Source organism: Mobula birostris, chromosome 15, assembly GCF_030028105.1.
Source record: "Mobula birostris isolate sMobBir1 chromosome 15, sMobBir1.hap1, whole genome shotgun sequence".
Classification (NCBI taxonomy): domain Eukaryota; kingdom Metazoa; phylum Chordata; class Chondrichthyes; order Myliobatiformes; family Myliobatidae; genus Mobula; species Mobula birostris.
This window is the reverse complement of record NC_092384.1, coordinates 79,431,748-79,445,171: the sequence shown is the minus strand read 5'-3', so window position 1 is coordinate 79,445,171 and position 13,424 is coordinate 79,431,748. Positions and strand designations below refer to the sequence as shown.

The following is a 13,424-nucleotide window of genomic DNA, read 5'->3' as shown; positions in this document are numbered from 1 at the left end:
CAATCTGTGAGGCTTTTAGGGGAGGGGAGCTGGGAGTGTAAAAACTACCATTAATAAATTAAAATGGCCCTTGGACTTACTTCAATAGCTATTACCTCCTCTTTTTTCAAAGTCCTTGACTTTGTCAGGTGTGGTTGCAAATGTGGCCTGCAGTTCTGTTAGTTTTGAAAGGTAACTCATTTTACTTACCTCAATGTTTCTACTAGGCCAATTCTAACGTTGCAACTACAGTGAGTTAAATTAATTAACAATTACATTTAAACCTTACAATTTACATTAACTTAAACTTCACTAATGCTGTTGTTTAACCTATAAAGAAAATCCATTCCTTTTTATTTTTGAAATTATTTCTTTGGCCTCCTTTGCCACAGCTCTACGCCTTTACCTTCTGACCTTTCCGTGGCATTTCGTAACAGAAACACAGGCTCTCTGTTTCTAAGTATCCCCAGTGCCAAACAGTAATCTGTATTTATTGCCGTTTATTATTGAATAAGATAAGAAAGCAAAAGATGTGATAATTTACATTATTTTTGTTTGCTTACCAATAAAGTAACTGCATGTCAAGTCCTTTCATATATGTAAAAAAATCACAGAAGTTTTTGACAGAAGTGATCAGAAATTATAAAGCAAGTTAATAAAATATGAATAAGTCAATGTAATGTTCTGAGTAGGATATCAAAAGCTGTAAAAAACCTGGGGCATTTTAGATTAATCAGTACATAAGTTAAACAACTCCAGAGATCTTATCAGTAAGGTCAATAGAATGTTCAGCTGTATAATTCAATTGAGAGGAAAATAGGCTCAAACAGTATAGATCAAGCACTTGGTTGAGTTAAGATTGCCAAAGCATATGAGACATTCATGGTGAAAACAATGTGAGAAAGAATCATTGTTGCTCGGATCCAATGCCTCTATTTTGATGAAAGACCAAGGTAAGGTTTTTCTAGTTAAGGAAATGCATAGATAGTATATACGTATATAGAGATAGTATATGGTGATATATACGTACTTTGATAAGAAATTTACTTTGAAATTTTGTCTATCTATATGCCAAATTATGCTTTGAAAGCAGTAAAAGTTAAATTTAGGATCTATAGAAACTACCTTGCACAGAATAATCAAAAATTCAAATCTTCATTCAAAAAGTGATCAGTATATTAAATAAATTATGTTCAAGATAGTGTAAGACAAAAACCTGGAACTGAAGGACTTGCATTCCTATAGTACATTTAAAAATTCTATAAACCGTCACATTCCTTGCAGCCATTGAAGTACTTAAAACAATTAAATGTTGTTGTAAAGTAATAAGTGCAACAGCAAGTTAATACCTCAAACTTAAATGAGGTAATTATCCCATAATGTATTTTTCTGATTTAGGGTGTGAATAGTCCTGTTGTTCTCAGAAATAGTACTGTGAAATTTCTTTCAGCATCAATAATGTCACTCACCTCAACACTGAGCTGGTTCCACTACCTAGGGACACGCTTTCAAAGACCCTACAAGTCATGTTCTCAATCTTATTTATTATTATTTGTTGTTGTTTTGTATTTGCAGTTTGTCTTCTTTTGCACATTGTTGTTTATCTTTGTTTATGTGTAGTTTTTCATTGATTCCATCGTATTTTTTGTATCCGCTGTGAATGCCTGCAATAAATTATGATGGGTATAGATAGAATGAATGCAAGCAGGCTTTTTCCACTGAGGCAAGGGGAGGAAAAAAAAACCAGAGGACATGGGTTAAGGGTGAAGGGGGAAAAGTTTAAAGGGAGCATTGGGGGGGGCTTCTTCACACAGAGAGTGGTGGGTGTGTGGAATGAGCTGCCAGACGAGGTGATAAATCTTTTTTAACATTTAAGAATAAAGTGGACAGATACATGGATGGGAGGTGTATGGAGGGATATGGTCCGTGTGCAGGTCAGTGGGACTAGGCAGAAAATGGTTCGGCACAGCCAAGAAGGGCCAAAAGGCCTGTTTCTGTGCTGTAGTTTTTCTATGGTTTCTAAGATGAATCTCAGGGTAGTATATAGTGATATATACGTACTTTGATAAGAAATTTACTTTGAAACTTTGTCCATCTAACTGAGTAGCTAGGGCCTAGGTATCGTCTCCATCAAAATGGGATACTTCCAGAGAAATGCACATAATTGAATTGACTTAAGTTGAATTTATTTAAATATTACATCTGTTCCACAATGTGAGGGAGTAAAAATCTTTGCATTATGACCATGTCACAATGTACAGACACGTGAATTTATAAATCTAATGGTTTGTAGAAATATTCAGTCCTTAGCCTATTGGTCCTGGCTTTAATGCTGCAGTATTGTTTGTCAGACCGAAGCAGCTGAAATAGTTTATGGTTGGGGTGACTGGTGTCCCTGATGTGATCTTCCAGGCCTTCTTTACATACCTGCTGCTATAAATGTCCTCAATGGAGGGAAGTTCACATTCACAGATGCGCTGGGCTATTTGTACCACTATCTGTAGTGCCCAGCAATCAAGGTCAGTGCAGTTCCCGTACCAGCCGATGATACAGCGAGTCAGAATACACTCAATGGTGCCCCTGTAGAAGGTCTTGAGGATTTGGGGGCTCATGCCAAACTCCTTAAGTTGCTTGAGGTGAAAGATATGCTGTTTCACTTTTTTGCCACACAACCACTGTACAGTCCAGGTGAGATCTTCGGTGATGTTTGTACTGAGGAACTTGAAACTACTCACCCTCTCAACTGCAGTCCCTTTGATGTTAATCGGGGCAAGCCTGTCTCCGTTCCTTCTGTAATCCACATTCAGCTCTTTTGTTTTTTGGACTGAGGGAGAGGTTGTTATCTTGGCACCACTGTGTCAGGGTGTTAACTTCTCTTCTGTAGGCTTTCTTGTCGCCACTAGAAATTAGGCCAATTAATGTTCTGTCATCTGCAAATTTGATCAGCAGATCAGAGCTGTATGTGGCAGCACAGTCGTGAGTGTAAAGCTAGTAGGGGAGGGGACTGAGTACACAACCCTGGGGGGGCACCTGTGTTGAGGGTCAGAGGGGCAGATGTGAGAGAACCCATCCTTACTACATGTCAGCGATCTGACAGAAAGTCTAGGATTCAGCTGCACAAGGCGGGGTGCAGTCCGAAGTCTCTGAGCTTCCTGTCAAGTCTGGAGGGAATTATGGTGTTGAATTCTGAACTGTAGTCCAGGAAGAACATTCTAAAGTATGCAACCCTCTTCTCCAGGTGAGTGAGGATGGTGTGTAGTGCTGTGGCTATGACATCATCGGTAGACCAGTTCCATTGGTAGGCAAATAGTAGGGGGTCCAGTATGGGTGGTAGCACGCAGCAGATATAGTCTTTAACCAGCCTCTCAAAGCATTTGCTTACAATTGAGGTAAGTGTGACAGGGCACAATCATTCAGGCATGCTACCTTGGATTTGTTAGGTACAGGGATAATGACTTGAAACAGGAGGGCACTACCCACTGGGAGAGGGAGAAATTAAAAATGTCCATTATCACACCAGCCAGCTGCTCTGCACACACTTTGAGGACCAGCCCTGGGATGCTGTCCAGCCCTGCTGCCTTACGGCAGTTGACACGTTGAAATGTTTTATGTACCTCAGCTTCGGAGATGACCAAGGAGCAGGACTCATTGGCAGCTCTCTTCGGGGTTCACTCCGACTGTAAAAAAAATTTAGCTCATCCGGGAGTGAGGTGGCTATGTTGAAGTCCCGATGGTGTGCAGTTCTTTCCATACGCTGCATGTGTCATTGTCGCAGATTTGTGACTGGACATAATTCCTATCTGTACTCTGAGCAGATGAAGCTCAATGTTACAAGCATAGATTCCTTAAAGTTATAATTGTATTCTACAATTGATTTCTGTATATGTTGTTTCTTTGAGGGAGAAGGAAAAATGCATTTTGTTAAGAAGAGGTATCTGCCAACTGTTATCAAACAATAGCTTTGAATTGTCACACTGTAGGCCATCTGTAAATTCTTCTTTAACTCCAGCTACAATAAGTGTGATGCTTATTTGCCAGATGGTATCGTCATGGTTTATCTACAATGAGGAATGTTTCACAAGCAGAAGCACTGCCCCCAGTCTCACCCCCACCCCCCGCGCCACAAAAGGAGACTGGAGAATTTCCTTGAAATGACAGGGGAGCAGGTGGTCATCCAGGCCCAGCTGGCTGGCTGCAGACAGCAAAACAAAATGCTTCTAGTTGAAAGACAAGTCATAAATAATGCTGATGGACTTACAGGGCATTTATCCTTTTTGGATGGATACATTACAACTGCATATCTTTAATGTTTTGTACTGGTTTTAGATCATTTTTGAGTTCATCGCTGTCTTTGCATCCAAAAAGACAGTACTGCAATATATACAAAATGCTGGTGGAACAAAGCAGGCCAGGCAGCATCAATTGGAAGAGGTACAGTCGACGTTTCGGGCCAAGACCCTTCGTCAAGACCTACTGAAAGAAGAGTTAGTAAGAGATTTGAAAGTGGGAGGGGGAGGGGGAGATCCGAAATGATAGGAGAATATAGGAGGGGGAGGGATGGAGCTTAGAGCTGGGAAGTTGATTGGCAAAAGGGATATGAGGCTGGAGAAGGGAGAGGATCATGGGACGGGAGGCCTAAGGAGAAAGAAAGGGGGAGCAGAGTTGACTTCATTAACTTTGCCTCCAACTTTCACCCTGCCCTCAAATTTACCTGGTCCATTTCTGACACCTCCCTCCCCTTTCTTAATCTTTCTGTCTCTATCTCTGGACACAGCTTATCTACTGATGTCTACTATAAGCCTATGGACTCTCACAGCTACCTGGACTATTCCTCTTCCCACCCTATCTCTTGCAAAAATGCCACCCCCTTCTTGCATTTCCTCCGTCTCCGCCGCATCTGCTCTCAGGATGAGGCCTTTCATTCCAGGACGAAGGAGATGTCTTCCTTTTTTTTTGTAAATTATCTTTTATTGAATTTCATCATCAAACAAACATTTCCATAAGATGTATTTCAGATACTGTACACATGTATCATATAAGACCATAAAACGAAAGAGCAGAAGTAGGCCATTCGGCCCATCGAGTCTGCTCCGCCATTTTATCATGAGTTGATCCATTCTCCTACCATCATGGGAAACAACTTTGCCACATCCACTCTGTCCATGCCTTTTAACATTCGAAATGTTTCTTTGAGGTCTCCCCTCATTCTTCTAAACTCTAAGGAGTTTAATAATTCTATGATTATATGATTAATCATATGATTACATGATTATAATCATATTTGTCACAAATCTCCACATAATAGTTATCTGAGGTATACACTTATAGAAAGGAGAGGAAAGAAAGAACAATCAGAAGAAGAAAACTATGTACAGAGTAGGGAGTGATTTTTTTTTACAACATATTCATTGACTTGTGAGAATAAAATGAGGTGTTATGTAGTTAAACCATTTTTCCAGTATGAATAAAATTGTTCCAACTTATGATTAACAGATGCTGTTATCTTCTCCATTTTGTAAATATCCATTGTAACTTCCATCCATATATTTAAAGTTGGGCTCTCCTGTGATAGTCATTTCCTGGTAAGGGTCTTTTTAACAGCCACCAGCAGTACATTCATTTAATATTTATCTCTTTTCAACCATTCTTGAGGTATATACCCAAAATATATGGTTTTACTCACTAAGGGTATTTCACATTTAAAGGTGTCTTGTAGGGCATTATGTATCCCACTCCAATAGTCTTTGATAATGGGGCATTCCCAGAAAATATGATAATGGTTTGCATTTTGATTTCCACAATCTCTCCAGCAAGCAGGGGGGTTACTATCATAATAGGATTTCTGAGAGGGTGTAATAAAATATCTTATCAAGTTTTTCCACCTGAACTCCCTCCATTTCTGTGAACTGGTACACTTCCATTGATAACTCCATATTATTGTCCATCCCTCCTTCCTTCTCCCATTTTGTTTTAATGTATGAAGTCGAATGTGTTTTAGGATTTGACAAACCCTTATACACGCTTGAAATGATTCTCCTACTGTTGTCTGAATTATATGCTTTTCTAAATAGCTCTATTAGACATGTACTTGCCTTGGTTACATTTTTAACCGTCCTATTAACATACCGTCGCATCTATAAATACCAATAAAAGTCTTGTTTTTCTAATAAGTGTTTCTCTTTGAGCATTTCAAAACTGAACAGTGTTCCTTCTTTCATTATATTGCAAATAGCTATTATTCCTTTAACTGTCCAGTCCTTTAATCTAGTATCCAGTTTACTCGGCGTAAAATCCGAGTTATATACGAACCAGGTCAGGTCACAGATGTCTCAGTGGGTGAGCATCTGGGGGATAGTGACCACCGCTCCCTGACCTTTAGCATTATCATGGAAAAGGATAGAATCAGAAAGGACAGGAAAATTTTTAATTGGGGAAGGGCAAATTATGAGGCTAGAACTTGCAGGTGTGAATTGCAATGATGTTTTTGCAGAGAAATGCACTATGGACATGTGGTTGATGTTTAGGGATCTTTTGCAGGATGTTACGGATAAATTTGTCCCGGTGAGGAAGATAAAGAATGGTAGGGTGAAGGAACCATGGGTGACAAGTGAAGTGGAAAATCTAGTCAGGTGGAAGAAGGCAGCATACATGAGGTTTAGGCAGCAAGGATTAGATGGGTCTATTGAGGAATATAGGGAAGCAAGAAAGGAGCTTAAGAAGGGGCTGAGGAGAGCAAGAAGGGGGCATAAGAAGACCTTGGCATGTAGGGTAAAGGAAAACCCCAAGGCATTCTTCAATTATGTGAAGAACAGAAGGATGACAGGAGTGAAGGTAGGACCGATTAGAGATAAGTGTGGGAAGATGTGGCTGGAGGCTGTGGAAGTGAGCGAGGTCCTCAATGAATACTTCTCTTCAGTATTTACCAATGAGAGGGAACTTGATGACAGTGAGGACAATGTGAGTAAGGTTGATATTCTGGAGCATGTTGGTATTAAGGGAGGGGAGGTGTTAGAGTTGTTAAAATACATTAGGACAGATAAGTCCCCGGGGCCTGATGGAATATTCCCCAGGCTGCTCCATGAGGTGAGGGAAGAGATTGCTGAGCCTCTGGCTAGGATCTTTATGTCCTCGTTGTCCACGGGAATGGTACTGGGGGATTGGAGGCAGGCAAATGTTGTCCCCTTGTTCAAAAAAGGTAGTAGGAATAGTCCAGGTAATTATAGACCAGTGAGCCTTATGTCTGTGGTGGGAAAGCTGTTGGAAAAGATTCTTAGAGATAGGATCTATGGGCATTTAGAGAATCGTGGTCTGATCAGGGACAGTCAGCATGGCTTTTTGAAGGGCAGATCGTGTCTAACAAGCCTGATAGAGTTCTTTGAAGAGGTGACCAGGCATATAGATGAGGGTAGTGCAGTGGATGTGATCTACATGGATTTTAGTAAGGCATTTGACAAGGTTCCACACAGTAGGCTTATTCAGAAAGTCAGAAGGCATGGGATCCAGGGAAGTTTGGCCAGGTGGATTCAGAATTGGTTTGCCTGCAGAAGGCAGAGGGTCGTGGTGGAGGGAGTACATTCAGATTGGAGGGTTGTGACTAGTGGTGTCCCACAAGGATCAGTTCTGAGACCTGTACTTTTCGTGATTTTTATTAACGACCTGTATGTGTGGGTAGAAGGGTGGGATGGCAGGTTTGCAGACGACACAAAGTTTGGTGGTGTTGTAGATAGTGTAGAGGATTGTTGAAGATGCAGAGAGACATTGATAGGATGCAGAAGTGGGCTGAGAATTGCAGATGGAATTCAACCTGGAGAAGTGTGAGGTGGTACACTTTGGAAGGACAAACTCCAAGGCAGAGTACAAAGTAAATGGCAGGATACTTGGTAGTGTGGAGGAGCAGAGGGATCTGGGGGTACATATCCACAGATCCCTGAAAGTTGCCTCACAGGTAGATAGGGTGGTTAAGAAAGCTTATGGGGCGTTAGCTTTCATAAGTCGAGGGATAGAGTTTAAGAGTCGTGAGGTAATGATGCAGCTCTTTAAAACTCTGGTTAGGCCACACTTGGAGTACTGTGTCCAGTTCTGGCGGCCTCACTATAGGAAAGATGTGGAAGCATTGGAAAGGGTACAGAGGAGATTTACAAGGATGCTGCCTGGTTTAGAGAGTATGGAGTACGATCAAAGATTAAGGGAGCTAGGGCTTTACTCTTTAGAGAGAAAGAGGATGAGAGAAGACATGATAGAGGTATACAAGATATTAAGAGGAATAGATACAGTGGATAGCCAGCACCTTTTCTCCAGGGCACCATTGCTCAATACAAGAGGACATGGCTTTAAGGTAAGGAGTGGGACATTCAAGGGGTATATTAGAGGAAGGTTTTTTACTCAGAGAGTGGTTGGTGCGTGGAATGCACTGCCTGAGTCAGTGGTGGAGGCAGATACACTAGTAAAATTTAAGAGTCTACTAGACAGGTATATGGAGGAATTTAAGGTGGGGTGTTCTATGGGAGGCGGGGTTTGAGGGTCGGCACAACATTGTGGGCCGAAGGACCTGTACTGTGCTGTACTATTCTGATATGCACACCATTTAAGAATTGCAATGTCTCTGTCTAGTTTGTATTCTTTTACAATAGTTTTCCATATTTTAAGAGTCCATTTCACCCATGGGTTGTCAATATTATTTTTGTAACTTTGTAGGTTGTTATCAGCCAAAATTGCCTGTATGGGGACGGAAAGTATCCTCTCCTCAATGTTTTTCCATTGAGCGTCATATGATGGGTTGCACCAGCATATCACAGCTCTCAACTGTGCTGCAAAATAATAATCTCTAAGAGAAGGTAGGCCCCATCCCCCGCTTTCCTTGGCTAATTGCAAAGTTTTAAGACGAACCCTAGGCCATTTACCTTGTCATATATATCTTGATAGTATCTTGTTCCATTCATTGAATTGATTTTGGTTAATCTCTATTTGTAGGGTCTGAAAGAGATATAGTAGTCTGGGCAGTATATTCATTTTAATAGATTCAATCCTTGAACTGAGACCAAGAAAAGGAATTAAATTCCATCTTGTTATATCTTTCTTAATTTTTTTATATATAGGCTGATAATTACATTCTGATAATTTTGCCAAATCTTTTGGTATAATGATGCCCAAATATTTGACGGATTCTGTTTGCCATGCCCAAGGATATCTACTTTCAATTTCTCTTGGTGGGCTATAGTTATGTGAAAGTAGTTGGGTTTTATCTATGTTGATCTTCTATCCTGATAATTGGCCATATTGTTCAAAGGATTGCATCAATTTAGGTAAAGATAGATCAAAATGTCATCCGCGTAACAGGCCAATTTATGCTCTGTCCCCTTAATAGTAATTCCCCTGATATCTTCATTTTGTCTGATGTATTGAGCTAATGGTTCCAGATATAATGCGAAGAGTAGCGGTGACCATGCACAACCCTGTCTCGTGCCCCTTTCTAGGTTAAAACTATTAGATAAATATCCATTGATTTTAATCCTGGCAGTGGGATTGTCGTATAGTGCCTGTATAGTTTTAATAGTTCTGTCAAGTAGACCAAATCTATGTAAAGCTCTGTAAAGCTCTTCAACTACTGCACAGAGTCTTGTCATCTTCAGAAGTTTTCAGATGACTCTGCCATAGTTGGATGCATCAGCAAGGGAGATGAGGCTGAGTACAGGGCTACGGTAGGAAACTTTGTCACATGGTGTGAGCAGAATTATCTGCAGCTTAATGTGAAAAAGACTAAGGAGCCGGTGGTAGACCTGAGGAGAGCTAAGGTACCGGTGACCCCTGTTTCCATCCAGGGGGTCAGTGTGGACATGGTGGAGGATTACAAATACCTGGGGATACGAATTGATAATTGATAATACTGGTCAAAGAACTCTGAGGCTGTCTACAAGAAGGGTCAGAGCCGTCTCTATTTCCTGAGGAGACTGAGGTCCTTTAACATCTGCCAGACGATGCTGAGGATGTTCTACGAGTCTGTGGTGGCCAGTGCTATCATGTTTGCTGTTGTGTGCTGGGGCAGCAGGCTGAGGGTAGCAGACACCAACAGAATCAACAAACTCATTCGTAAGGCCAGTGATGTTGTGGGGATGGAACTGGACTCTCTCACAGTGGTGTCTGAAAAGAGGATGCTGTCTAAGTTGCATACCATCTTGGTCAATGTCTCCCATCCACTACATAATGTACTGGGTGGGCACAGGAGTACATTCAGCCAGAGACTCATTCCTCCGAGATGCAGCACAGAGCGTCATAGGAAGTTATTCCTGCCTGTGGCCATCAAACTTTACAACTCCTCCCTTGGAGGGTCAGACATCCTGAGCCAATAGGCTGGTCCTGGACTTATTTCATAATTTACTGGCATAATTTACATATTACTATTTAACTATTTATGGTTCTATTACTATTATTTATGGAGCAACTGTAACAGAAACCAATTTCCCCTGGGATTAATAAAGTATGACTATGACTAGAGAAAATTCCAATTAACCGAATCAAATGCCTTTTTGGCATCCACGCTTATCACTATTGCTTCAATTTCATTTTTTTTAATATCCATAATGTGAAGTGTCCTTCGTATATTGTCTTGTGTTTGGCGTTGGTGTATAAAATCTGCCTGATCATTATTTATCAGTGTGGGTAGAAACTTTTCTAATCATTTGGCCATGATGGAGGTAAATATTCTATTATCCACATTAAGAACAGATATTGGTCTAAATGACCCACATTCCATTTTATCCTTGTCTTCTTTCGGTATAGCTGAGATTATCGCCTCCTTCCAGCTGGGTGGCATTTGCGCCTTTCTTAGGGCCCAGTTCAGTGTGGAGAGTAGAATAGGAATTAACTCACTTCTAAACTCTTTATACCACTCTGCCCTATATCCATCTGATCCTGGTGACTTGATTTAAGCCTACTAATTGTAGTTTTTAGTTCAGCTTCAGCTATGTTAGCAGTCATCGTTCTATTTTGTTCTTTGCTTAAAGTGGGTAACTCTGAAGAATTCAGGAAGGTGTCAATTTGATTATGCTTCCCCCTGGAACTTTGGATTATAGAGTTTTGTACAACATTTCAAAAGCTCCTTAAATTTCACTTAACATATTTTTTTATCACTTTTGTTCTTGGATCCCTAATGCTATAGATTGTATTTTCTGCTATTTTTTTTTTCAGTTTCCACGCCAGTATTTTCATAGGTTTAGATCCACTTTCATAGTGTCTCTGTTTCAGAAACATTAATTTTTTTCTAATTTCTTGTGTAGCCAAACTATTAATTTCATTCCTAATTTTTTAAATTTCCTCCAGTGTATCCTGTGCCAAACTCAATTTATGTTTTGTTTCCAGTTCCTTCAGCTTATTTTGTAATTCCTCTAATGTTTTATTCCTTATTTTTTCCTTATATGAAGATATCGCTATAATTTTCCTCCTTAAGACAGCCTTCAGAGTATCCCATAGAATGGGAGGTGAAACCTTTCCATTATCATTGAATTCTAAGTAAAGACCAATTTCTTTTTCAATTTGTTCCTTAAAATAGGGATCATTGAGTAGACTTGAATTTAGTTTCCAAATAGTATTCTTTGGTTGTAGGTCAAAATCAACAGATAAATGTATAGGTGCATGGTCACTTACATCTATTGTCCCAATTCCACAGGTGATTATTTTGTCTCTATCTTTTCCAAATGTTATGAAATAGTCTATTCTTGTATATATGGAATGGGGGGTGGGAGGCAGAATAATGAGTGTAATCCCTTCTGTCGGGGAAAAGGTCCCTCCATATATCAATTAGACCAACATCCTCAAAAAGAGTGTTAACTTTCTTATGTAAGGACTTTGTTTCATAAGTTTTTCTATTGGAAGAGTCTAACTTTAGTTGTAATTGTAAATTTAAATCACCCGCACATATCAAGAGACCTTCTGTTTCCGTTCCCATAATATTAGTAATTTTTTGGAAGAAACTAATTTCACTTCTTTGGGGTGTGTATATATTTAATAAAGTAACTGGATTTCCATCTATATTCCTCATTACCAGAATATATCTGCCCTCCTTATCTCCCATTTCGAATACTTTTTCAAAATTTAGCTTGCTTGAGATGAGAATAGCAACCCTTCTTCTATGTCCTCATCTATATGAGGAGAAAAACAAATTAGTGAAGCCCGTTCTCTTTAATTTTCTATGCTCATTATCACTTAAGTGAGTTTCCTGTAAATATACTACATGGGCTTGTTCTTTTTTTCATTTTTGATAGAATTTTACTGCGCTTGACTGGATTCAACAGCCCATTGACATTAAAAGAAATGAATTTTACTTTGTCCTTAGCCGTGTGTATTTATCTGTTAGTATATCATTGAAATTTGCAGAATATAACTTAATCGATCTACTCCCTGAACAAATAAGAGCCAAGAAACGCAAATAATTTTTTAAAAGGTAACGAAGGTGTGATTCCAAGGCTGGGGTCTCCAGATAACCCTGGGTTGGGCTAGAAGAAATGTTTAGCCGTGGGGGATAGCCCCTCCTACCTGTGAGTTAAGGGCCCCCGTTGCAGTACCTATAAAAGTAAGTAAAAAAAACTATGTCCATTACACAGAAATGATTTCCCTGTGTATTCCTCCAATGTATATATTCTCATTTAGGTGGGGGGGGGGAGGAATAAATAAATGAATTTTTTAAAATTGAGTAATATAAAATCCACATTATAATACGTATTTCTCGAGATAGGTATATCACCATCTGTTTTGCTTCCATTTAGTTTATCAGCACTTTTAAAGTTAGCCAAACCTTATGGCTCTTCTGGAGGAGGTGAGGGCTGCCCTCGGAGAACTCTCTTTTCCATAGGCTCCGCAGTAGTGCTTTTTTTCATCTCCATTCTTTTTCCCCATTCTTGCGCCCCTTATCAATTCAGATATTTTCGGAAGTTCTTATATGTGATGGATTAACGGAGCAAAATATGCGTTATTCTGACCCGGATCTGGGCCGTACCCTCCAAATATCCGGACCTGCCTCTCGGTTTTTTTGCACTACCTTACTTTCCATTTTTTATTTTCTATTTATGATTTATAATTTAAATATATAATATTTACTATCAATTTGTACTCCAGGGAGCGGGAAGCGCAGAATCAAATATCGCTGGGATGATTGTACGTTCTAGTATCAATTGTTTGGCGACAATAAAGTATAAAGTAAAGTAAATATGCGTTTTTCCGGAGGAAATGTTGATTTAAGCTGCCATCCTGAACGATGATGTCACTGGAACCGCGCGTCTTCCTTTTTTAAAGAAGGGGACTTCCCTTCCTCCACTATCAACTCTGCTCTTAAACGCATCTCCCCCATTTCACGCACATCTGCTCTCACCTCATCCTCCTGCCACCCCACTAGGAATAGAGTTCCCCTTGTCCTCACCTACCACCCCACCAGCCTCCGGGTACAACATATTATT

General features: G+C 40.0%; 1 protein-coding gene across 1 annotated transcript in view; it reads left to right on the top strand.

Annotated features, from left to right (window-relative positions):
• Positions 1–13,424, top strand: part of terb1 (telomere repeat binding bouquet formation protein 1) — a 279,465-nt gene that overhangs the window by 252,130 nt on the left and 13,911 nt on the right. Inside the window, exon 15 of the mRNA XM_072279076.1 lies at positions 12,515–12,544. Coding sequence (XP_072135177.1) covers positions 12,515–12,544 — 30 coding nt within the window. The remainder of the gene's footprint in view (positions 1–12,514; positions 12,545–13,424) is intronic.